General features: G+C 33.0%; 2 protein-coding genes and 1 long non-coding RNA gene across 6 annotated transcripts; all 3 read right to left on the bottom strand.

Moving 5' to 3' along the window:
* Nucleotides 1-357: 357 nt before the first annotated feature.
* On the bottom strand, nucleotides 358-2,730 carry LOC110649677 (uncharacterized). The gene is made up of 2 exons (XR_002493813.2): nucleotides 2,344-2,730; nucleotides 358-1,693 (listed from the first exon to the last, which is right to left on the bottom strand). It is a non-coding gene; the product is annotated as an uncharacterized LOC110649677 (long non-coding RNA).
* A 1,726-nt stretch (nucleotides 2,731-4,456) lies between these two features.
* On the bottom strand, nucleotides 4,457-8,146 carry LOC110649680 (uncharacterized). 3 transcript variants are annotated; one of them, XM_058138004.1, is made up of 7 exons: nucleotides 7,759-8,146; nucleotides 7,546-7,668; nucleotides 7,282-7,383; nucleotides 7,021-7,145; nucleotides 6,228-6,514; nucleotides 6,042-6,132; nucleotides 4,457-5,636 (listed from the first exon to the last, which is right to left on the bottom strand). In XM_058138004.1, the coding sequence occupies exons 1-7, from the start codon at nucleotides 7,877-7,879 to the stop codon at nucleotides 5,220-5,222; spliced, it is 1,266 nt and encodes a 421-aa protein (XP_057993987.1). In that variant the 5' UTR covers nucleotides 7,880-8,146; the 3' UTR covers nucleotides 4,457-5,219. The 3 variants fall into 3 exon arrangements, with proteins under 3 accessions (XP_057993987.1, XP_021660043.2, XP_021660044.2); XM_021804351.2 differs by having other exon boundaries at nucleotides 7,546-7,684; XM_021804352.2 differs by having other exon boundaries at nucleotides 6,228-6,511; nucleotides 7,546-7,684; nucleotides 7,759-8,121.
* A 115-nt stretch (nucleotides 8,147-8,261) lies between these two features.
* Nucleotides 8,262-14,067, bottom strand: LOC110649679 (DIS3-like exonuclease 2). Of its 2 annotated transcripts, none has more exons than XM_021804350.2 (7): nucleotides 13,195-14,067; nucleotides 12,302-12,684; nucleotides 12,143-12,196; nucleotides 11,962-12,030; nucleotides 9,456-11,690; nucleotides 9,265-9,336; nucleotides 8,262-9,177 (listed from the first exon to the last, which is right to left on the bottom strand). In XM_021804350.2, exons 1-7 carry the CDS (start codon nucleotides 13,325-13,327, stop codon nucleotides 8,764-8,766), a joined length of 3,360 nt encoding a protein of 1,119 aa, XP_021660042.2. In that variant the 5' UTR covers nucleotides 13,328-14,067; the 3' UTR covers nucleotides 8,262-8,763. The 2 variants fall into 2 exon arrangements, with proteins under 2 accessions (XP_021660042.2, XP_021660041.2); XM_021804349.2 differs by having other exon boundaries at nucleotides 12,302-12,696.
* Nucleotides 14,068-26,446: the final 12,379 nt, after the last annotated feature.

Here is a 26,446-nt window from a genome sequence, read left to right on the forward strand (position 1 = left end):
GTTTAGTGGCCAGTGGTGAGAATAAGTTTGGTGTACTTGTTTGTTTCTTAGTTCATGTCCAAAGGAGTTGTATTAAGCAAGAGTGGTCACTATACATGGTTAAGCCAATAATTGATGGTGTGGTGAGCATAATAAAATTATTTCAATATTTAGTTTGCTTTCTTAATTAAAAAAAAAATAAGTAATTCAATTTTTAAATTAACTTAAATTTCACTAAAAAAATTTTACTATATAATAATTCAAGTTAAACTCATTGAAAGGTAGCTAATCAAGCCTAAATTAATCCCTAAATACGAAAGTGCAATACATTAAAGTGGGAAATATATCTATCCGCCTAACCTGACTTGATTCAGTAACTAAAGATATATTACTCATCTGACAGAGTTAGATTCAAATACTCATTCCCAAAAAAATCCATCCAGAAGTAAACTATAAACTATATTCAGTTTTGTATATGATAATTCAATGTAGGATCACCTCCAGATAAATTTTACTTGTCTTTTTTCCTTCCAGGAGTCTTCCTTTCTCTGGTGATAGTCCATTTCTTTCTACTAATCATGTAATTTATTTTGTAAAAGCTTTTTTTTTTTTTTTCTCTCATTTCACATTCAGTGGATAACCCCATAGCTCTTACGAGACAGGCTTTAAGCTTAGCTTTCATGCTTGGAAAGAAGTAACGCTGAAGGCTCCATGTGTAGTCCTTTGTTAGTCCTGCACTCCTGCTGCTCACCTCATTAATGACTTGGGCTTAGATCCAGAAAAACAAAATGCCATGCAGATTAAGAACGCCAGTGTAGAAGGGCCTCATTCGGGGAAGTTTTGGTACATCAAAGCCTTCCTTGTTTATACAATGGACTCCATAAGCATATATACATAGCACCATTCTCAGACGATGCCACATCTTAAGCAAAGAACTTACCATTGATTTAGTCTTTAACAATATATTATCAGGGTAGTTTAAAGAAATCATTAGCATTTAGCAGAAAAAGTTCCACCCAATGTATTACTTAAAATCTGCATCTTTAATCTATTGTAGATAATTTACCAGGGGGACAAGAACAAAAACATATATAAGAAAGAAAAAAAAAAATAGAAACAGAAAAAAGAATTCCAACAAATGCACTTTACCAGCGATGTTCAAAGGAGACCTAAACTACTGGACATTTCTACTGCCAATAAGTAAACCTCCCTTTTGGCTGCTGCAACAGCAGAATTTTCTCTCTTGACAAATTTCTCAAGCTCTCCAACGTTCTCAGACAGGAACCTGACATTTGAGTTAGTCGACTGGACCAGCTCATTTGCAGTTTCCAGAGCAGTGCATAAATGGAATATTACAAAAACAAAGAGCAACAAGGTTACAGATTGAGCATATAAATAATGCATCAGCAAAGTACCATGCAAAATTTCAAACTATCTAGGCTTGCACATAGAATCACATACAATCTTTGTATGAATTACAAATATATTGGGGATCGTACAATAATTTGCATTGTATACTCATACTCCACTAACGATGATGGTAAGACATGCAAATACAATGTCCAAGAAAATGCTTACCAAGCTAAATACTGATGTAGAATTACTCTACATATCATGCATACTCTTAAACATTGATCCAGAATACCTTTAGAGTAAGAGTTTTCCAGGAGTGATCTGTCCTGTTAAGTGCCTTATTCAAGTGGCTGTAATTTTCCTGAAGCAAGATAGAAAAAGTTAGTTTGCTGATCTTTGATCAGATGCACCCTAGGCTGATCCAATTGCAAGCAGACCTGAGTTAGCCCAAACGTAAATTTGAGATGAATTACTTTGCATAACAGTATCCAAAAGGGTGAATGCCCAAGACCAACCACCAAACTAGAGTATTGGAAGGGAAAAGTTGGAGTTAGTCCCGTCCTCTAGCATTTTACCATGAAGTGTGACTATTTTCAAGTCCAGTCCCAATTCTGCATCCTATTGTTTGCTAGCCCATGAAGACATTGCACTGGAGGTGGCAAATTATTAATCCCTATGCTCTAATTTCTGAAACTAAACCTACGCAATTAATACTCACTATCATCTACTTAAGTTATGTAAATTGTTTGAATTTGAAAAACAGAATGAACAAAGACCTCAATTGAGGACATCTAATACCAATTGAAGACAAGATCAGATTAAGTCAAATAAAACAGTGATTTCTTAGGGCCAATTCTCGCAGGAGCGTTACATTCACAGCTTCAATTTAACGAAAGACTACCAAGAAAAGGTAAAATTCAAGAATAATTCAAAAATAAAGGGAAAATGATAATAAATTAAGAGCAGGAACAACGACTGATGAAATCCAAAAGTGTGTGCATGTATACAAACCTGGAAGAGCTTGGTAAGATCCAAGGAGGATTGAAGGTATCGCCAGAATAAGTAATTGAAAATGAAGGTGAACCTGCTTATTTGTAGGTTAGGTGATGATCAGCTGTTCTAACAGCATCTGCTTCTTTCTCTCCAAGATCGCTTAGCAAATCCCCTATGCACAGCAATGTCCCTTCTACACCTTTCATCCCTCTCTCTCCCTCCCAAAAGGCTATCCGTTTTAACTCGTATATTTCCTCTCCCCCCCCAAAAATAACAAACCAGCAAATGTGTGAACCGGTCGGGCCCGTTGCTGCTTAGCTACTGAGACTGAGATCGGTCAGACCAATTTACGCAGAGAAAAGCAAAGCCCTTTGTTCACATTTTCTAACGGATTCGGCTCTGTTGTTGAAACGGTGGCACAGTAGTTCATAAAAAAAGTTACTTTTAATCATAATATTATTATATTATTATTTCTATATTTAATTATTAAATCAAAAAGTTATTCTTATTGAATACTATTATTTTAAATTATTATCTAAATAATTAACTATTAATAGTTAACGGTTAATATTAATGAACAACATAAACAGTGAGTTTCATATAAAATTATTTTTTTTTTTATATTAAAGGAGTATTTTAATTAGGGTGAATAAAATTTTTATATTTAATTACTAATTTAATAATTATTCTTACTAAACGCGGCTTCTTTAAATCATTAGATAAACATCTAACTAAGTTAACAATTACTAAAATATTCAATATTATTAAACAATACGAATAGGTGAATTTCAAAACATCTCTTACCCTTTGTTTGAACGCTTTACTATAAAAATAAAGGAAAATTAAAGAGAAGAAATGAAGAGAAAAGAAATAATATTATTTAGATAAATTACTAGAAATGAGAGAAATAATTGAGGGTGCATTTGTTAGAGACTTTTAAGAAATTAAGAGCATTTATATCTTTTCTCTTCATATTTCCTCCTTTACCTTCTTTTATCTCCTTTGTTTGTTTGACATTGATGTTCAAACAAGAGATGATTGTTCTCCTCTTTTCCGGATATAGAAGGATGGATTTGAACTTTGGTATAGATTACTGTTAGAGTTTGTGATTGAGTGGGACTAAAATTAGGATAGTTATCTCAAGATCCTTATTCCAAACATCCTGTAATATGTTTGAACAAACAACTCTTTACCTGGGGTATAAATACCTTGAGGTTACTCGGATGATGCTTTGGGCTTGATTATCCCTTACTCATCTTCGGATATTATTTTGTTTGTTGGTTATAGCATAAGATAATTTAGGGAAATTAAATTTCTTTTCTCTCCATTTCCCTCTATTCAAATAAAATATGGATATTCTTCCTTTGTTTCTTTTTCCCATGGGCCTTTGAAATCAGGGTTTTCCACATTGTCCATGCTTCTTAATATTGATCAAGTTTTTTGCTGGATTGGCCGAAAGCGAAAAGTGGGCAACAGGGGAAAAAAAAGGCCAATAATCAGAAATGGCAGGGCAGGAGAATGCTAGACACCTGGAGGACTGCTCGGTTGCCAAGTCAGTTAACTTTTTCCCCTTTCCTTTCCTATATAACTTTTTTAGTTTCTTTCTATTTGTATTGAGTTCTGGCATGTAAATGATCCTCTTGTTAGTGTATGACGATCTTCTGACTTCTGCGATGCTCTCTTACCAGACTTTTAAGCATTTGAATCCTTTAGCATCTTCTGGTATGCTGCTTATGGGAAATATGAAAGAAGATTTTATGATGTTGCTTGTTTGTAGATTAATTTTAGGGATAGCAAGCTAAATAATCCTTGCAAGAGTTTTACCCTGGAATATAAAAACAAAACCTTATTTTCTAACATATGAAGCAAATGATTATTGTTTCTAGTCCTGATAGCTTCCTAGTTCTGCTTCACCCTTGGTTGATCTGTGGTTGTCTTAGTTGATAGTGTCATTTTTCAGTTATTTGGACTTGCTTATATTTAGGTTATACAAATCTTGATTAGCATCTCAATTTTTCAATTTCAGCTTTTCTAAGCATGCACTTACTAACAATATTCAAGCAAGCAGATAATATCTCATACTTTGCAGGTATTATTTTGCAACTCAACAAGTTGACATTACAAACCTTACTATTATAGAAATTTTGAGATTTTGACATCTCAAACCATTTGATTATATAAACCGAGTTTAGAATTTGTCAGCTTATCTGAAAATGACAAGCACAAATTAAGACCAAGCATGGTTCCTGATTTGAACTATTCAACAATTCCATGTATAGGGGGAAAATGCAATAAAGCTAAGCAACAAGTTTACTGCCTTACTTTCGTTTCAGAAAGCGTCACACCTCAAGTCGTACTTAGGCATGAAACAATTTGTCAACATTCTTTTCTCCTCCCGTCACGTTGCTATTCCACATTGATATATTGTTTGAAATGAAAATGCGGTGAGAGCTAATCAATGCAGATATCTGCAGCTCATTAGGCACATGGTTCTTCTCAATGGCAAGGGCTTTGGTAGCTATTCCAGTGGGGATAAACTGAAGTCTTTAGCACCGCTTGTGTTCTTTGGCACAACAAACAGAATGCTTGATATTATCATGGAAGTTTATCAACGTGAAAGAGAACAAGCAGAACGCCAACCAAAGTTACTAGAAGCCCAAAATTCTGTAGCCCAAGCATCTTTTTCAGATACGGGATCTGAATCTTGATCCCAAGCTGGTATAGGCATATGATCTCATGCTAGTTAGCTTTTCAACTTGATTGGCATGAGAATCAGATCTCTTTTTGATATACTTTTGTAGAAATTCAGTGTTCACTTTGTTGCAGCATTAATTCTCTCCCAAGTAATTTTTTTGAAATTCCACATTTTTCAAATTATATGGACTTCAACATTACTATCTGGTTCTGATGCACGGAACTGACACAGAGACCATTTCAAACTTTCCATTCTCCATATCTAGACTGGTATTTACAGTTACTTCAAACTTCAAAGGGCTGTTCTTCCCTTGTTGCAACAGCATCTTTAGAAGAATTAACCAAATCAGGCGGAAGTCAACCTTTTTATGATGATGGTGTTTCCCCTCAACTTGTTGGCTCTTATCTGCACCTGATGAGCAAGAATCCACCACTGCTTTCCCAATAGCTTTAGGAATAGTCTCTTTGCAATGATCTTTCTGATCACAGTTTTGACCATTCTTTTGCCCTTTATAGCAGGAATATACTCTCTCAGCCTTGATGTTTCCAAACAAGAGCTCGGCAGCCTTGTTTCTTACAAATAGTGGCAGGTATTCTGATTCATCCCACACATATAACTGCAGTTGACAGGAATGATAAAATGCATATTAACATAAAGCTAGTGAAATGGCAGAATAAGCTCTAAAGCAAAAGATGAAGATCGCAAGATGTCAAAGGAATTTATAAAACAAAACCAAATTCACTTAGTGTTGTTTGATACATTCAAACATTAATGTTTACTTCTTTGACAGCGAGAGAGAGAATGAGAAACTTGTTTAAATATTTATCCGTGAAATTACTAAACAGGAAACTGATAGCATACAGGCAAGGAAGTAATTTCAACCAGAGTGTGAGATAGAAGCACAATGAAACCACATTCCAAAGATGAATAGACTTTAATCAATCTAAAAATTCAGTGCTCTTATCATTTCAAAAAAAAAAAAAGGTTAGGTATATTAAAATGAGCACAAGCAAATCTATACCATGAAGGGCCTATATATCATGCCCACAATGTGAAGGTGATCTGAACTTTTTGGGCAATAGAGTGGAACTGAGTTTTGCTTGAATATATGCCTGTAGCAATGCAACAAACCATTCAGTAATCCAAATTTTCACCCATTACCACAGGAAGAAAATTAAAGCGATAAAGAAGCTTCAATCTTCCCTACCTATTCTCTGAATCCAAAGGAGAACCACATAACTGACAGCCAACACAAGTAAAATCTTCTGCTATAGTACTATCTTCAACGTTGTTTATTCTCCTACTAACAAACATCTTTTCCTTATCAGAATCGCCTAGTGCTCTCCAGGTAATTGGTAGGAAAATTTCACCTGCAGATGCATTAAAGACTGCCTTGCAGGAATTCCTTAGCTGCAATACTTCTGAAAGCAGGAAAATATCCCGAGATTCACTTTGTTCCGGTACTGTCCAGTTCCTTGGCAGCTCCCTCTTCTGCTATGCAAGTTTTTTTGAGTAATTATTCATGAGTACACAAACAACATCCCTTCAGTACCAGCACAATTTATAACAACATGATGGTATATGGCAGCTCGTTCCTTCAACAGAATCATCTGCCAACCTTTTGCTTTCGTTTGATATTTAATAATATCTTCGAATACATAGACATTAAGAATTGAAAAGCATAAATGTTGTACAATTGCATTACATTTGGAATCAAGCAACAAGTGGAGAATACACAAAGATGTTGAACTAGACAATAAAATCGCTGATTGGATGAAACAACCAGAAAGAAATGGGGTAATTTGAACGCATGCAAAAGAAATGACTTGAGCACAAAGCATTTTCCACAATCATTAGAAGAGATGTTTTCCATCTTTTTGAGAACAAATTTATATGCGATACAAATTCCTCAAGCAACAAGTAAGCTATAGATGCTAATGGTAACGGTGTAAAATGAAACTGGATCGAGGAAACAAAAATTAGAAAGTAAAAAAGAATACCTGAAAGCTGCTGAGCCGAATGTTGTAAAGAGAAGAACCAGCTCGCTGCACCCATTTTATTACCTTCACAAACTTTTCCATAGTCGTTTTACCTACTCGACATTCCCCAATTAAGTCATCAACACCTACATATATTTACACAAGCCCATTGAGGGGTTGAATAGCTTCAAATTATCTCATCCTACTGATAATAATAATATCCAAGCAAAGAAACACATTCAGAAGAACACACAGTCGAGGGAGAGAAGGAAAATGAAATACCTTTAGAGATAAGCAATTCATAAGGATGGATCAGACATTTTAAGGAGGAAAACTGGACAGTTCTAGCGTCAACGACACATCCAAATTTAGCGATTTTGACATCTGGAATTCAAAAAGGAAATAAACATCACACACACACACACACACACACACACACACACACACAACAATTGAAGAGATGACCAAATCAGTTTCTGGTACAGAAATACCAAAATGAAAAAGACACGAAAATTTTTCATATATTTTAAGTGCTAAAAAGCTTACTTTGCAAAAATACGACATCACCGGCAACTGCCTTAGCTGCCATTTGCTTTTGCCACAATGAGACTGAGAAAAACGGTAGCGTATCATCGCCAACCTGAATGTCCGTCCTGATTACTTCCCCCCCTGTTGATAGCTTATACTGCAAAATCCATATTCAAAATCACTGGCCAAAAAAAAAAATTAACATACAGAGAAGGAACGAGAGAGTGAGACCTGAACGGGATTGCACCGGTGAACAAAAACGAGAAGCTGAACGATGTCGCCGATGTGAGAAGTAGATTTGGAGAGATCGATAAGCGGTCCGTACCATCCGATTGCTGACGTCATCTTTCATGTTATGCCGCAAGATTCGGATGCTATGGAACTTTCGAGAAGGCTAATTTTGGCGCTTAAAACAAATTTTCATTTAGGGCATCGGATGACAGGGCATCTGATTCCGCATGGAGGGGAATTAGGATATTTTTATTTCTTGCTTCGTTCTTTCAGAGTTCTATTGTGTCGCAACCAACATTGTCTTGCTTTACTGCTTCATCGTATTGGGAATGAGATTTCATCCAAATTTAATAGAACAGCCATTTAACATTGTGGTATAAAGAATTTTCAAAAATACAATAAAAATGACAAGCTCAATTGCCAACGGAAGCAGCAAGTTTTAAGCAATCGCGTACGCATAATAACCTTCAAGTGATGTTCTAAAATTGAGTTGAGAAGAATGATTCAAGTAATGGTTTTATCATTTCTTTCCCGCTAAACAAAAAAGCCTTGTTAATCGATTTTGACAGAAGAATACTTTCCGATGCATCTTGTCCATAAGAAAAGAGCAACTCAGCCACCCAAAATTAAAACTTATTGGGCCGCAGCTGCACTAATTCAAATTACAAGAGAAATAATAATCATAAAAATTCGCTCCGAACCCTGCCCAATTTTTTTATAATCTATGGAACCGGCCTTACAAAAACAAGGGCCAACTCCATTCAGCAGCTTTCGTTAAAAACAGCCACCAAAACTACAAGGCCCGTCAATATCTACACCTTCCAGACTTGGGAAAATATCCGCGATTCCAAACCACAGATTTTCTTTATCTGACTATTTCTACTATGCACTAAATCCTTATCTACAACAGACCTTTACCAGCTCTGTTAGGCTTCATCTCCATGAGCTCATTCACTTGCAGAACTTAGGACTCACGGTTCCCAATGTAAGCTCACGTGCCATGATTTAGCTAAAATATGAGCTCACATATAGCCTCACCCCAATATCAATGGGTCCATCATCCCCGCCAACTGCATGAAGTGCAACAGGAATTGTTGAAAGGAGACGGACAGTGAGGGGGAAAACAACAGGCTCAATCTCAGACTCTGAAACAGGATCTACATGCTGGGATGCCAAACCATTCTTGCCTGAAGGTGTGGCATTGCACTCATTCGCAAACCTTCCAACTCTGCCAGCTTCCGCATTCAGGTTACATGGACTTATGACCCATGCAACCTCATTAAGTGCTCTGTAATTACCAGGGCTAGCCCTTTTAAATGTGCGTTTGTAGGCACACAAATTTAGCACCAATGTTGATGTAGCCTCAAGCCATTCCACTGTCAAGCCTTCAACTTCCTCATAATATATCCTTCGTTCGATCTGAAAGCTTACACAAGTGAGCATTAGAAAACAACATTCTACAACCTAATATGGACACATAATATGAACTAGTACAAAGCAACTTACAGCTAGTTTTTGGATATAAATGGTCATAAACCTGGGCCCCAGACCCAAAACTCTAGCATCTGACAATAAAAACTGCAGAAAAAAAGAAACGCAAATAATGAAGTCCTGACCACATCTGTAGACAAAATTGTGATAATCAAATGGAGATAAATACAGACAGTCAGCTGTGAATGGAGAAGGAAAAAAAATACCTCTTTCTTCTTCAGCAAAACCCACATGCATAGCTTATCACAGGCATCTTTAACATGCCTACTAGCCAGCTTTCTATCATTACTGTAAGCAGCAACACCCGCAAGTAATTCAGTGCAGGGAACTCTATGTTTGATTGCTGCAGCTGATAATGCTTCCCTGCCTTCTGAGGATTCTGCTGCATCTTTATCAAAGTAAATACCAGTGAAAAATCTTGTCAGTTCCTCTCCCAATCTCACTTTATGTGATATTTTTCTACTTCTTGTATACAATTCCTCTGCTTCAATAGCTGCAGCCAATGTCCGATGTACAACTATATCTGGATATCGACGCAAGGGTGAAGTAAAATGTGTGTAGAAAGGAATAGCCAGTGCATAATGACCCCAATCATTGATATTATCTTTCATAACACCACTGCAAAAGTAGGTTGCCAACTGCATTGGTCTTGAAGCATAAGACATCACAATATCGAACAACACACTGTCATCCTTCAGCTTTTCTCTGATGTGCTCCAACGACTGATGGAAGTGACCAGAAGAAGTGTCCAATTCTAGACCATGCTTGCAACAAAAAGCTTCAAACTCTCTAAGCTTCCGCATATTAGGTTCAGGATGCCTCCGCAATAGTGCACTATCTGGGAAAGCTCTAGATATAACTTCAGCAGCTGTCCTATTTGCCAAAAGCATGAACTCCTCAACTAGAAAACTGGACTCCTCCTGCTCAGAAAGCATACTATCATATGGAATTCCATATTCATCAAATAGAAAAAAAATTTTGGAACTTTCAAGCTGTAGAGCCCCATCATTAAACCTCTTCTGCCTCAAAGTCTTTGAAATTTCATGAAGAATTTTGACAGATCTAATGACATCTGGCCATTCAAAAGGACCATGCAACAGAGGCAGTCGATTTCCTAATGTGTCACAGGTCTCCTCACTAATCATCCCATCAACCATATCCAGAGCAAGTTCATATGACAGCTTGCAACAAGATCGTATCACAGTGCGACCTATCCAATGATCCAAGATCTCTCCAACACTGTTCAAGTCCCAGAAAATAGAAAATGCAAGTCTATCTTCTCCAGGGTTAAGTGAGCCCAGATTCTCAGAAAGAAGGGGAGGTAACATTGGTAATTTGCGACGCAACATATAGACACTTGTTGATCGACTCTGAGCTTCTTTGTCTAGGGCTGTATCAGGCAACACAAAATATGACACATCAGCAATGTGAACACCAACTCTGACACTGCCATTGGGCAACCTTTCAACAGAAAGAGCATCGTCTAAGTCAGTAGCAGTGGAAGGGTCGATGGTAAATATGCACAAATTTCTAAGGTCTCTTCTAATTGTAAGCTCCTCTGCTGGCACTTCCCAAGCTTTGCTTGGCAAGCAAGAAAGAGATTCAGAATAAAATTCAGAAAAATAAATTGCATTCTCAAATAAAATTGCATTGATTTGTGGCTCCATTTCACTACCCCGTCCAAAAATGTGTGATACACGGGCATATGGAAAAGGACTTTCTTCATCCCAATTATCAATATGTGCACCTACCAGCTCCATCTCAATTGTTGGGTCTCCTCTCTCCAATCTTTTCTTGATAGAGTCAGGCAAGCTTTGCATAAGTACCATCATTTTGGGAAATTTTGGATCAGTTGGTGTAAGTTGAATATATTCACAAGCAGAGATGGATGATGAATTTTTGTTCTCTTTTGCATCTTTTTTAAAACCTTCCCTGTAGTAAAACCACTGCTTAACATTTAAAAAACCAACAATAGCATCTCGACGAAGGGACCTTTCAATGATGGCAACGACTCTACCAGTTGGTCGTTTTAATGGGTATGAATTAATCATAGCACATAGCCTGTCCACACCATTCATAACTTCACTCTGCCCAGAAGAATAACGAAAATGTGAAGAATCTGAAGCAGAGGGATGATACCCATTACCAAAATTATAGTCCACTGGAACATTCAGCTCCTGGTGAATTCCTTCACCAGCACAAGAACTATCATCATAATGAATTCCCTTCTGGGGAATGGAGAAACTTTCAGGCTCAGCATATTCGTAATCCACATCCACTTTACTTTTACCCTTGCAGTTACCATCAGCTGTCTCACTGGCTTCTACAACCAAATTGCAATCTTCTGCCAAAGAAACATTGACAGGTGGTCCATTTGACCCTTTCATCTTAGTCCAGAGTGGCAATGGATCAACCTTGATGACCACTATGTCCCCTTCCACCTGCAGGTGCAAAAAAAGTAATTTCAAACTATCAGAAATCCCACCCTTTCAAAAGTGAACTGAAGTGTGTCTCTGAGTGTATCAACATTACACTCGTTGCTACAGAAGACAAGTAAAACAGAGCATTCCTTGCTACAGTAGACAAATCAATCAGGCATCTAATTCCAAATGCAATTCCAAGCCATTATCTGCATTCTTAATAAGGTAAAAAAATGACATATAAACGTCACAAATTAGAAAATCTCTTAGAACCACTAAACTCTAGACTTACAGCTCTATTCTGTGCAGCAATGCCACTAATGAGAACATCTGTCAAAACTCCCTCAATCTTGCAGTATGCCTGTCAATAGAAACAGCATATGCAAATTACTAAGCAAGAACCAACAAATTAAGAGCATTGAATAAACTTGAATGCATTATATAATTGATCAGGCAAATTATGCAATGCATACCTCAAGTCTATTGTGGGCATTTACTCGAAATAATGCTTTAAATGCATCATCTTTCTGCCAAATATTTAAGATAAGAAGTATGAAAAAAATGGGTCAACCAAAATAACCAAAAAACTTAACATAATGAAAAATTGTCATTGAATTAGTTATCAAACTAACCTCTACTGCCTCATTAGTAGCCTCCATGGACCAGTGTGGAGCAAAAATTTTACCTCGAGAATTATCATCAAAATGATAGAAAGGAAGCAAATCCTTGTTCATACATCTTCCAAGGGGAACTCCACCAGCAATTGGTTCAGCACATGATTTTGAAAATGTTTGCCCACCAAGATCAGATGGCAGTATGTGTTCCACTTCCTCATTTATATGCATAGTGGGCATGGAATTGAAAGCAACATTTGACACGGAAGTCAGCCCATGCTCACACAGAGCATGAGCATCTAATTCTGGTTGCCTTGACATAGAACACATGGATGACGCATAACTTTTTGTTTTGACACCACTTCCACATGCATTTGACAAATCCCCGCGTGTTTCATTCACTGAAATAGAAGCTGCTCTCGTGATAATGAAGTTAGAAGAAAATAAAAACCAAAACCAATGATTTGAATGTTACTCATGCACTCAAAAAGGAACCCAAAGACATTAGTTTAGAAGCCAGCTAAAACAGAAGACAATAAGGAAAGTCAAATACACCATCATAGCCAATATACTTGTAAAATTCGAGTAACTTGGTGGCTAGCAAAATCACCCAGCTTCCAAAATTCATAATCCTATTCAAAGAAACAAAATCCAGTGGTCTGCCACCAAAATCCCCAGCGAGAATTGAAAGGAAATATGAATCACCCAACAAGATAACCAAACAAGTAACGACAAAAGTAAGAACATAAAAGGACAAACAAAAAATTCACATCCACGAGATTTTCTTTTTTTAAAATTAATCAAAATTCACCCACTTCACAAATAACTGTAACTAACGTGTACAGTAGGGATTATTGTCCAAGCTATAAAATTTACTAAAACAATTAATTGAAATAAAATAAAAAAAAAACCTGGATTAGGAGAGTTCTGCTTAGATCGACGATTAGATCGGCGCTTATTCTTCTTCTTCTCCTTATCCTTATCTCCACCGTCCTCAACCCTCTCAACCACCACAGACGACGATTGCTCAGTAGCTCCCCTCATGATTCCACAATATTAGTCGACAATTAAATTAAAAAATATATATATAATTTAGCAGAAAACAAAACGCAAAAACAAAACATTTAAAAAATTTTGAACGGATAAAACCCTAGATCAGATAACCAAAAAAACAGAAATCAAAACAGAGGCATCTTCCGATTTGTGAAAAAATATACCCGGAAGAACCGATAAGTCTGCGAAATAGTAAAAATAAAAAGCAAAAACGAAAAAAAAATAAAGAAAAAGAATCAAAGAGAAACAACAAGAAGAGGAAGGAAAGGAGGTAATAGGGTTTTATAAGAGAAATCTTTCTTTAGAGAGAAAATAATACTAAAAAATAAAAATAATAAAAGGTTATAGAGAGAGAAAAAGATTGGGTGGTAGGAAGTAAAAAAAAAAAAAGAAGGAAAGGGACGTGATGATTGGTCGGCGAAGACAAGTAGCGCCGACTATGGATTCCTTTGTCTACTACTAACCACTAATTCTACTCCTACTCTCTTCTGTTCTCTTGATCTCCACCCAGCAGAGCACCTTGTTTTTTCTTTTCATTTCCTTTCTCTTTTTTCTTTTTCTTTCACTTTCTTTTGTTTTCCCTTCACTTTCAGGAAGTGGTGTGTCTCCTTTTCTTTTTTTTGGTGGGAGAGTGGATGGGGCTTTGGATCAGGCGACAGGTGTATGTGTTGGGACTGGTAGAAGCTAAAGTGCGCAGCGGGGATAGGGAGCGCCTGAATTTGAAGGAGAAGTCAGTGAAATTTATGTCTCCGGAGTCTGTACGTCAGATTAAAAGTCGTATGGACGGTGGTGGTGTATCTAAGTAAATGATTATCTTTTATTAAAAAAAATAATATATTATATAGTTTACGCATTTTATCAATGAGAATATGAGAGTTTTTTTTTCACGTATATATAATTAAATAGAAGTACATATATTAATATTATTTAATAATTTTATTATTAATAATATAATGATATAGACTCTTAAATATACAATTCAACTCAACTCAATTAAACTTTTATATCAAAAATTTAGGGTCGGCTATATGGATTTGCTTTCTCCACTCTGAACGATTTTGGGTTAAATACTCAGAAATGTGTAATGCTTCTAGATCATATTGTACTACTCTCCTTCAAGTCAATTTAGGTCTATCCCTTTTTTTCTTTCTATCCTCTAACCTAATGTGCTCTACTTGTCTAACTGGAGCCTTCATATGTCTACGCTTCACATGACCAAACCACCTCAATCTCCCTTCTCTCAACTTATCTTCAATTGGCACCACTCCTACCTTTTCTCTAATACTCTCATTACGGACTTTATCTAGTCTAGTATGGCCACTAATCCACCTTAACATTCTCATCTCTGCAACTCTTATCGTAGATGCATACGACTCTTTCAGTGCCCAACACTCACTACCATATAACATAGCCGGTCGTATGGCTGTACGTTAAAATTTTCCTCTTACGATCACATAAAACTCCCGTGGCACGTCTCCACTTCAACCATCTGGCTTTAATCCTATGACTAACATCATCCTCACATCCTCCATCTACTTGAAGGACTGAGCCTAGATGTGACGCCCCTTACCCGTGTACAATATACCCGAGTAAGCAATGTCACACGGTGTACCGGCACACTCTAATATACCTTAATTGATTTTTATCATGCTTTTGAATATAACTTGTGAAATATAATATATTTGAGCTATTTATCGAAATTATAATTTATTTGAGGTTCCGAAAATTTTATAGAAAATCCGGCAGAGTACCGGCTAAAAATGGAAAAAACAGTTATTCGGAACCTGTGAAAAACACTTCCAATATTCATACTCAATCATTTCTCAAACTCCAATGTCATCATAAACTCAATATTTTTCAACAACATTTCTCAATCAATCATTTCTCAGGGTACTCATATATAAGCAATGAATAAATACTCAAATTTTTCCATACATAACCACAAATCTTCATTATTTACATGAACCTCAAAGTACATTACATAAGTTCAATTACATATGAGAAAATAAAAATTAGTTACAAAATACCAAAATGAAACCTAGTGTCCTACCAATGCAGTGTAGAAGGTGAGGTGACACGGACACTATGCAGAGCTGCAGGATGTCTCACCCAGTCTGCGGTCTACTGGGCTCGCGATCAGTATCTCCAGAACCTACGCGTGGCAAAAGCAACGCGCTAAGCAATGATGCTTAGTGGTGCAATAATAAAATAGAAAGAAATAACAGAAATAAATATGCATTGAATGTATATGTCTTATTTGTTTTGTATTTGTATATCCATTTATTTCGTTAACTTTGTCCACTTTCATTCATTTGGTTGCCCAAGTAACCTATCTTGAGCATCGATCGGATAAGCGGGTAACCGCACTGGGTATCAAGTACCTCGGGCCATCACATCATCGGTCACATATGTATCTCCGTGTGCATGAGCGACTAACAATGTCAGAATAATATTAGGCACGAGGCCAAGTCTCAATACAATATCAAAATGGCTAAAAGCCATAAAATCACAGAATGACATAATGCTATGTGCAGTACTGCTAACTGAACCTTATTGGCATGCCAAACTATCCAAACCAATCTTGTTAGGTATACTAGGGCATTTGATACTTTAAAATTCTTCAATTTGTGAATTTCAAGTTTTGATGTCACTATTCACTTCATTAGTCAACAAAAATGTTGACTTTTGGATAGAAAATAGGTGTATTGGTTTTAACACTCTCAATGTACCACATTTTGCATTTAAAACTTATTGGAATTAATCACCAAATCCATTTCCAAGCTTAGCACTAAGGGGTAGAATTTTCAGTTTTTGTACCATAAGTTTACTGTTCCATTAGGGACTGTTACAGTGGAAATTTGAGGAAATGGTAAACATGAAAGTTGTTTCTTATTTTGTCTAGTTGAATTTCTTTTTTCAAATCACTCCATTTGGAGTTTTGTAGCTCCAGATATGGTCCAAAAACCACAGCTGGCCGGATTTCAAATCTGCAGAATTTACCAAATCTACAGTGCCATGAACAGTGACTGCCACTGCCTTTTTGGATAGGTTCTGGTCATAATTTGGGGTAGGTTTCTTCATGAAAGTTGTTTGTCTATATCTCATCTTGTTGCTGTAAAAATTTCAGGTCAAATGGACCATTCTACAGTGAGTTATGGCCAAATGAACAGTTCTGCAGAATTTGCTTGCAGGGTATCCGGATTGGGGCCAACTTTTGGTCCACTTGCTTTGGTCTTTTGGGCATGGTTTCTTCAGAAAAATTGTGCCATTATATGTCTAGTTTCATGTCCAATTGGCCAAACACCAATTGAACCTACACAGCTAAAGATATGGCAGTCCAAACAGGCTGGACTCCCAGCCTCCCTGCTGCACTCATTAGGCAGCCCACCAATTCAGTTTGTATTACTCTAAATCTCTTCAAATTATGGTCAACTTACCTCAAATGGTCACTAATTGACCATTATAATGTTCACTTACCACTTCATGAACAAAGTCCAAGTTTCACTCCCAAAACCCTAACCCTAATTGACCAAGGCTCCAATTCATGCATCCCACTCCTAATTTGCTATACTAATCATATAATTTATAAGAGGGGCAGCAATATGTCACTTTAAACCAAAGATTTCTCCTAACCCTAACTCATGTCAAGGCTGCCAAAACTTCATGGAATATAACCATGCTTCATTTATTCAATTTTTGTCAAATTTTTAACTTAACTTAGCTCAAATTCATGATTAGAAAGATGTATAAGCAAAAGTTATGGCACTAACCTCTTTGGTGATTTTCTAAGCTTATTCACACCTCACTTTCTTCCACTTTCTCCTCTTCTAATGGCTGCCCAAATCTAGCTCTAGTGGTAGAGACAAATTTTTGTGAAGGTAAGGTGAGGTTTTGAGGTGGTTTTGGTAGAGGTTTGGAAGCTTGGGTGAAGCTTCAATGGTGGAAGGGTGTGGGAAGTGGCTTACGTCTGATTTTGGGAAGAAGAAGAAGGCAGATTGTTTCTTCAATTTTTCTGCTCATTTTAGGCTTTTAATTATGTTTATAGATAGGTGTCACAATGTGATTGGGTGGGAACTTCAAATGACATCATAATGATGTCATAAATGAGTCTTTTTTCTCATTTTCTATTCTTTTCTTCTCTACTTATTTTCAATTTAATTTTTAGCAATATTTATTCACATTTTATGTCATAATAATTATTTACTCAACTGGACAAGTCGGCCAAAAATTGTCTCTGAAGGCGAAATGACCAAAATACCCTCCGTTTGGCTTAACGGGTCAAAATTGTCTGTACCGATTAAAAAATTTTTCTAAATATTTTCTTGGCATTCTAATGCCATAGGAATCTCAATGACCCTTCTCTGGAGTTCCAAAAATTATTTTATAATTTTTCCCCGGGTCTAGGGCTCCTAGTTGCGAGAACCGCAACTTCCCTCTAGGTTACCCATCGCTTGGGCACCGGCTCATTTAACTTAGTTGTATTTTATTTCTAAAATTTTTAGTAAATTTTTCTTATTAATATTTGAGTTAATTATGGTCCCTCACTTTAGTTTAAATATTTTTCCGATCGTTCTAGCTGTCCGGACCAACACTGGTCACCGGAACAGTAGAATGTACGGAGTTGTTACCGGGAGGGTGTTACACTAGATATTTAAAGTGATTACTTTGGGGCAGTATCACTCCATTCAAACTAACTCCTTCCCTATCACCAGTTTGGCCTTCACTGAACTTGCAATGTATGTATTCTGTCTTCATTATACTTAACTTAAAACCCTTTGACTGTAGAGTACTTCTCCAAAGTTCTAGCTTTCTATTGACTCCTTCTCGTGTCTCATCCATCAGAACAATATCATCTGCAAACATCATGCACCAATGAATACTCTCTTGTATATGTTTCGTTAGTTCATCTAAAACTAATGTAAAAAGGTAAGGGCTTATGGCTGATCCTTGGTATAATCCAATCGAGATCGGAAAATCTCTTGTGGCCCCTCCCACTGTGCGCACAATAGTAGTTGCTCCTTCATACATATCTTTCAATACTTGTATGTACCTAATAGATACCCTCTTTTGTTCTAACACATTCCATAAGACCTCTCTTGGAACACTCTCATAAGTCTTCTCTAAATCAATAAACACCATGTGTAGATCTTTCTTCACATCTCTATATTTTTCCATCAAGCTTCTAATGAGAAAGATCGCTTCCATAGTTGAACGATCGGGTATGAAACCAGATTGATTGAGAGAGATAGAAGTATCATGACGTAGTCGATGCTCCACAACTCTCTCCCACAACTTCATAGTATAGCTCATGAGTTTAATTCCCTTATAGTTTGAGCAACTCTGTATGTCTCCCTTTTTTTAAAAAATAGGTACTAAAATACTCTTCCTCCATTCATCAGGCATTTTCTTTGAGTTTAAATCTTATTAAATAATTTAGTTAACCATGCCACTCCCATATCTCCCAAATACTTTTACACTTCAATTGGTATTTCATCGAGTCCACAAGCTTTACCCACTTTCATTCTCTTAAGTGCTTCCTTTACTTCTAAAGATCTAATCCTTCTAGTATAATTCACATTTTTTTCTATTGTTCTATAATCTATATTCACGCTATTACCATTTTGACTATTATTAAAGAGATCATAAAAATAATTTCTCCATCTTTCTTTAATGTCCTCATCTTTCACCAACACTTTTTCTTCTTTATCCTTAATGCAACTAACTTGATTGAGATATTGACATTTCCTTTCTCTTCTCCTTGCTAATCTATAAATATCTTTTTTCCCTCTTTGGTTCTAAGTTTCTCATATAACTTTTCAAAGGCCTGTGCTCTTGCTTTACTAACTGCCTTTTTTGCCTCTTTCTTTGCTATCTTGTACTGTTCATATGCCTCGTTATTATCACATTTAGGTAATTTCTTATACCATTATCTTTTTCTCTTCACTGCCTTTTGTACTTCCTCATTCCACCACCATCTCTCTTTTGAGGGTGGTCCATGTCCTTTATACTCTCCAAGTTCTTTTTTAGCTACTTCTCTAATCTTTGATGTCATCTGTATCCACATATCATTGATCTCCATATCCAGCTTCCATACTTAAGACTTGAGAAGCTCATTTTTGAACTTCACTTGCTTTACTCCTTAAATATAAAATAAAATAAATTTTTATTAATAAATATATAAATCACAACTTATATATTAAAAAAATTCATAGAAAAATTACATAAAATTTTTATTATGCTTTTTTATAGTGGTTATTTGTCATACTTCATCCAAATTTTATTTAGAAACTCACCTTGTCTTTAAAATGGGAGTTGAAATGGCACCGATCCCATTATTATTTGTCTTTCATGTGGCTCTGATAATCAAGAACCAAGCCCTTAAACTTAGAGGAACAGATTTAGAATTTCACTTTGATCACTTTGCACTCATTTGTTTTTGCCTTGGCTTCTTGATTATTCAGTGATTTACAAATGACAAACGATGGTTAAATTTGATCAGTTTTAGTCATAAGAATATTAAAATAATAAAATAATTTTTTTCAAATTACTTTTTTCAACACATCTAAATTGATACTTTTATTCAGAAAAGTAGTTTCAAGCTCTGAAACTCAATACCAAACAGGGCTGATGTGCGCAGAGACTGGTGGCCATCTTCCTTCCTTCGCTTTCAGCAAGTATGTTCTCATGCAAGAAAGAAACATTCACCTATTTTCTATCATCTTCTATTTCTTACACATTTTCTCAATTCTTGTCCATTAACGAGATGACTTTTACCTACATAATTAAGGGCTTTTTTTAGGATAGTAATTATAGTAGTAAATATATTGAGTTATATTTAGAGAAAATTGAGAGGACTGACTAATATATTTACTATGAGCAGTTTATAATGTAGATTATTTTTTATGTAATTGAGATGATGATTAATATAGTTTAAGCTTGTAAATTGATGATTTATTATTTGAAAATAGTGAATGCCTATAAATGTAACCCTACGTTGATAAGATAAACCACGTAATTATTATTATTTTGTGTGTTTATTTTATTTCTTTACAGTTTACATACTTCCGCGATGCATAACAATTTTTAATTTTTATTAATACCTTTTTGATTTAAAAGCTAATCTATCATTATTTAAAAAAAAAATCATATTACTTAAATATCTTGTTAATATTATAAATTATACAATATTCTTCATAATATTTATTTATAAGTGACTAATATACTATTTTTTAATGCAATGATTCCTATGCCCTATTTCTTCATCGCAAATCGATCCCCTCTGACTCTTTGTTATCCAAAATTTCATTCCCTCCTCCTCCTTACCTACTCCACCACCTCCATCTCACTCTCTACTCCAATAACTTGACCTATTTATTGAAATTCAAAACCCAGTTATTACCGTTTAGGAACACCATTTCGAATTCGTTCAAGATCAAGAAACCATCTTAGTTGGTATGGCAGGCCATTCATATTTCAACATGTGGAATTATTTTTTAAAAAGAAAATTAAGAGAAAAAAAAAAGTTAGTGGTGATGAGATGTACAAAAACTAAAGTAGAATACTAACCAATGTTCTACTTAAAAAGAAATCCATTTTAATAATATTATTGTCTTTAATTTTTTTAAAATAAATAAATATATTAAAATTTAATTGGCTTATCATTCCATTTAGATTTTTTTAGTTCGTATAGTCGATTTAATATATAATTTTTAAGTGGATAATAAATAATTAGAGGAAATAGGTAGGTAAATATAGCTGGTTAAATATATAAGTTTTAATTTTTAGATTTTTTAAAATTTAAATTTGATATTTTTATAATCATATAAACTAAAAGGGCATCTAATTCAATAATAATATTGGAACAATTTCACAATTTGATCCAAGATAAATTTTTTTGAATGCTTATGGCATCATAAATTTTTTATGAAAATACATCTAATATCATCAAAAATATTAATAAATATTTTTGAATTTTTTTTATAGGAAGGGAAGAAAAAATACCTTGATGGGAAGAAAAAATGATTGTACTTGTATATTTGTCAATAGGCATGATTCCATCGTCCAACTACTTTACTTTCCTTGTAAATTTGGCACAAATGGTAGAATTTAGAATTGTATTAGTGGTACCTACTACATTCATTACATAATTCAATAGTCACAAAGTGGGCATTAACAACGGTTATAATTAAATTTTTAATTTTAAATCAAATTAATAAGTAAGTTTATTTTGATCATATTGATAATGATTTCAATTTTGAAAAAAAAAAATCCTTGTGAATCGTTTAATCTCACCATAAAACCTTCCAATAAAATATGTGAACATGATTGGGGCATCCCAATGGATGAGCTTGATACCAGAATCAACGAAGCATAATACTTTATTAATTATTATATCAGATATATATAATCCAAAAGGGTTGTGGAATCAATTTGGTAGGTAATTGGCATCAATTGGATTGTCTAAGCAATAAGATATATATTGTCTTCAAGGTGAAGTGACCCTGGAATGAGCTAATCCTGAGGTCATTATTAGGTGTTCACAGAGAGAGGATCATTCCAAATTTGCCCTAATTTCAAATGGAGTTGCTTAATCATCAAAGCTTCAAGTTTTATGGAAACTTCTCAGTTCTCTGCCACAAAATGTTAAATAACTGGGCACTCTAATATATAAGATCAAGTGAGAAAAGAGGATGTTTGCAAGGGATGGTAGGGAAATTGCAGGCAATAAAATTAAATAATATTTGAAACTGGTACAATATATTGAGTAGCCCTCTAACCATGTATTGTAATGCAGATTTAATGGACTCCAAGAGAAATCTAGATCTGTATGTAATATTTGAGTATTTATTTTGTTAATGAACGACACATATTTTTGTCATATAACATAATTTACTGAAAACTTATTGAATATTGACATTTTGTTATGGAGTAGGGTATTGCATGTAATCAAATAATATTGCAATTCATCATTTTAAAAATATTATAAAAATTTGAAAATTAATATTTTGGAATATATACATTGTCTGTTTCTATTGTAGCCAATTATAATAGGCCGAATAAGTAAAATTGCCCCTATTCTAAATAAAGCTATCATTTCTCTTATTTATATTATTCGGTGTCATAGTGTTTACATTAGTGTTTAGAAGTTTAAAGAGTAATTCATAAAAAATTATCCCTCCTAACTTTAAAAGTTTAGGTAATATTTTGAGTACTGTTAGCAAGATAATATCATTATTTTTATATCTAATAACTATATTTATTGAACACTTATACTTTAAGTCATTATATAAATAATTAATTACTAACAAATAATATTTAATAATTAATAATTAATAAAATAATTAATAATTATTGAAACAGCTAATAGCTATAGAAGCCATATTCCATACTCCAGCTGTCTATGGAACAGTTCAACAACCACTATTTTACCAAGTCCAAATCAGTGCATTCTATTTCTTTCTTTTTTTTTTTTTTTTTTTTTTTCCTGTTAGACATGTGGTAATTTTGAGTGTGCAATAAGATTGAATAGTCCGCTTTTGCTTATCTATAAGAAAGGGGAAAAAAAAAAATCCCTTTTACAATATTGTATTCCAATTTCCACAGCATAAGCAAACAAGTCTTGATTTGCTCTCTATATGAAGCACGATCCTATTAATTATTTACAACTGTATTGTACCACTAGCTATGGGTTTTTGTCAAACTTGTATGGCAAGGTAGTTCACAGACTTTTGTTTCTTCTTTTCATATGCCAGATTCCTTGCTGTAGAATAAAGGCGGAACTGGACTACAATGTTCAATAAACTTGTGATTCATGTGGAATTTTATTCAATTTATTGAATGTCTAAAGTCTAAACAAAGGTTGGCAGCCGCTTATAATGTACTGCTTTGAATTTCTGTATTTCTATAATTTAAAAAATGTTATAAAAAATTTAAATATACGCTTGCCTTTATTTTCAATTAAATGTCTCAAAACTTAGCTATCATTATTCTTAATGATTATTTTAATTTTACTTATTTTTAACGATTTATACAAATTTTACCCAATGTTAAATTATTTTAGTCCATCCTAACGGGGAAGAAAGGGGAAGTTGAAAAAATTGAGAGAGAGAGAGAGAGAGAGAGAGAAGCAAAAAGTTGAGCCCAAACTCCACCAACTAATCTTAATCGGAGCCTCAACCCAGAAAGGAATTTTGATGTTGAGGATCCATTTCCTTAGAACTGATACTGGGCTGGAGTTTTAATTGCATGATAGGGTGGGCTTCTATTGCACTTGTTGAAGGATTTATCCAGTAATAATAATTTAGTCTGATTTGATAAAATTTATAATTTAATATTAATATTTTTAAAATTAAATAATTTAATTTTTATTTAAAAAATTTTATAATTTATTTTTTTATTTAATTTTTCATAATATATTAAAATAATTAAAATGTCTCTAACTCTATATATTTTTAACTCAATATTTTAGTTTTTATAAATAAAATAAACTCTTCATTTAAACTTTAGAAATAAAATAGCTTCTCAATTTAAATTATTTTGTTTATAATTATGAGTATTTGTATTATTTTTATTATAATTAATAATAAATTATATAAAAAATTAATTAGAGGGATTAAATTATAGATTTTATCGAGTTTTAAAAATCAAATTTCTTCATTTTAAGATTTTATTAAATCTCAATAATTAAATTGTTTGATTTTAAATCTCAAATAATAATAGATATATAAATATAATATAAATGAGTAGAAACTTTGATTTAAAAAAGAAAAAGCTTAATCTAATAACCTTATTGGTATGAGACATGGCCGACATGACACAGAATATGATGAGCAGGCAGTTGACTACTCTCCCATTGATTTAATATTCATATAAGAAATATATATATATATATATATATATATATATATACCAGACTGTGAGATGAGATCAGAAATCTACCCTAATATTGTTTGAATGATTCTTTATATCAAATTCTCACATCTTATCATGTTCCCACCTTATAATATTAGCCACGATTGATAGTTGCCAACATTTATTATCATACAACTTGTCCCGTTAGGCCACCCGACACCCTTTCAAATCAGCCATGCTTCTACCAAACTTAAGGTATTCATTCCTCAATTTTTAATTGAAAATAAATTGAAATTTATATAATATTTTTTCGTTAGAAAATTAAAAATTAAACCGATATTTTATAGAACTAAATATGTATGTCATTGTGATAATAATATATTCAACCATACATTAATCTGGTGCCTGCCATAAAATAATTTTTCAACATGTAATATATATATATATATATATATATATATATATATATATATATATATATATATATATATATATATATATACAAGTCATAGTCATTGTGAACGAACAAGTTGTATGCTTAGCCTAACACAAATCAACTTGGTGTTTCTTTCTCAGCCTTTGAGCCGTAAGAATGTGAATTATGGGTATATATATCTGTATTATGTATAAATGTATAAAGAGAGGTAAGAATATTAGCATTATTCAAAATGTCTTTTATGGTTTATTAATATAATAATAAAAGACAAAATTTAATTAGTTATTAAAAATTAATTTATTTTAAATATTTATTATTTAAATTAATTTTAAAGTTTATATAAATTTTAAATTTTATTTATACTTAAATTCTATATAATTTTCACTCAATGAATTTTTTTTATTAGAATTCAAGATAAATAAAAATATCCTTAAATTTTTATATTATTTATAATATTAAAAGATTTATAATGTCACAAAAATATAATTATAATAAAAAATAAAAATAACAATCTTACATTACGGAAAATAAGTTTTTTTTCTCACTAGAATTATATAATATGATTAATTCAAAAAAATAAAATTGTGTTATTATAATGAAAATTAAAAAAAAAATTATTTCTATCCTTTTTGTTACCGTATAATGTTTATATTTCTATTTAATTATTTTTTACATATATTAACATAAATACAATATATTTATTTGAAAATAGTATTTTAATTTAATTTTATTGGATTAATGTTGTTAGCTGAGTGTTTATTATAAAAGGGTAGTTTAATATTTTTTTTCAATTATAGAGCCATCTAATAGTGTAGTATATGATGAGTGGATAAATATTATATCATACAAAGATATTATATATATATATATATATATATATATATATATATATATATATAATTTTTCTTTAAAATTTTAGAATTTTAATAGGTTGATTAAAACAAGCTCCTTATTTCTTGGTAAAATATATGTCTAATTTGAAAACAAACATCTCCATTAATTAGTTTCGTGCAAACTCAAATACCAATGATTAGTTTCAAAAGAGTATCTTAAAATTTATAATCTGTAAAAATTACTTATGATATAAATTTAATAGAAACACATGAATAACCCGTAAAAAGATAAATTAAGAATACCAGTTAGTTGATAAGAATGATGTCTAAAACTTTAGCATTATGTGGTTGAAGCTTTTGACCTCATAATAAATTTGATAAAATAATAAAATTTTAAATAAAATTATAAAAGCAAAGAATTAAATAGAATAAAATTACAAAATTTTAATTGTTTAGGCCAAATCATTATAAATATAAATCTTTATACTAATTTTCAAAAATGTCAAACCAAAAATGTGTTATGATTTTTTTTTTATATTCTAATTATAATAACTGCTCTATTCTTTTTTCAACAAGAAATCTATTAAATTATAATATTTAAAAAAATTTGATAAAACTATAGAAAAATAACTTAATTTCTATTCATAATATAAAATTGTTTTTATGTTATTAATTTAATTATTTTTATATAATAAATTATTTTAATTAGTTATTATTATTATTATTATTATTATTATTATTATTATTATTATTATTATTATTATTATTATTATTATTATTATACATCACATGCGAAAAATTAAAAAAAATTATTCATAAAAAAGTTTAATTAATTATAAATATGCACAAACAACATGCGGTGAACATTGTAAGAAATTAATTAAAATATATAAATAAAATTATAAAATACTCATAATAATTTAATATTAGGATAATAAAAGATTTATTTTATTTTATTTTAATTGGTTAATAAAATTTAAATTAACAAAT

Source organism: Hevea brasiliensis, chromosome 16, assembly GCF_030052815.1.
Source record: "Hevea brasiliensis isolate MT/VB/25A 57/8 chromosome 16, ASM3005281v1, whole genome shotgun sequence".
In the NCBI taxonomy this organism is placed as follows: Eukaryota; Viridiplantae; Streptophyta; class Magnoliopsida; order Malpighiales; family Euphorbiaceae; genus Hevea; species Hevea brasiliensis.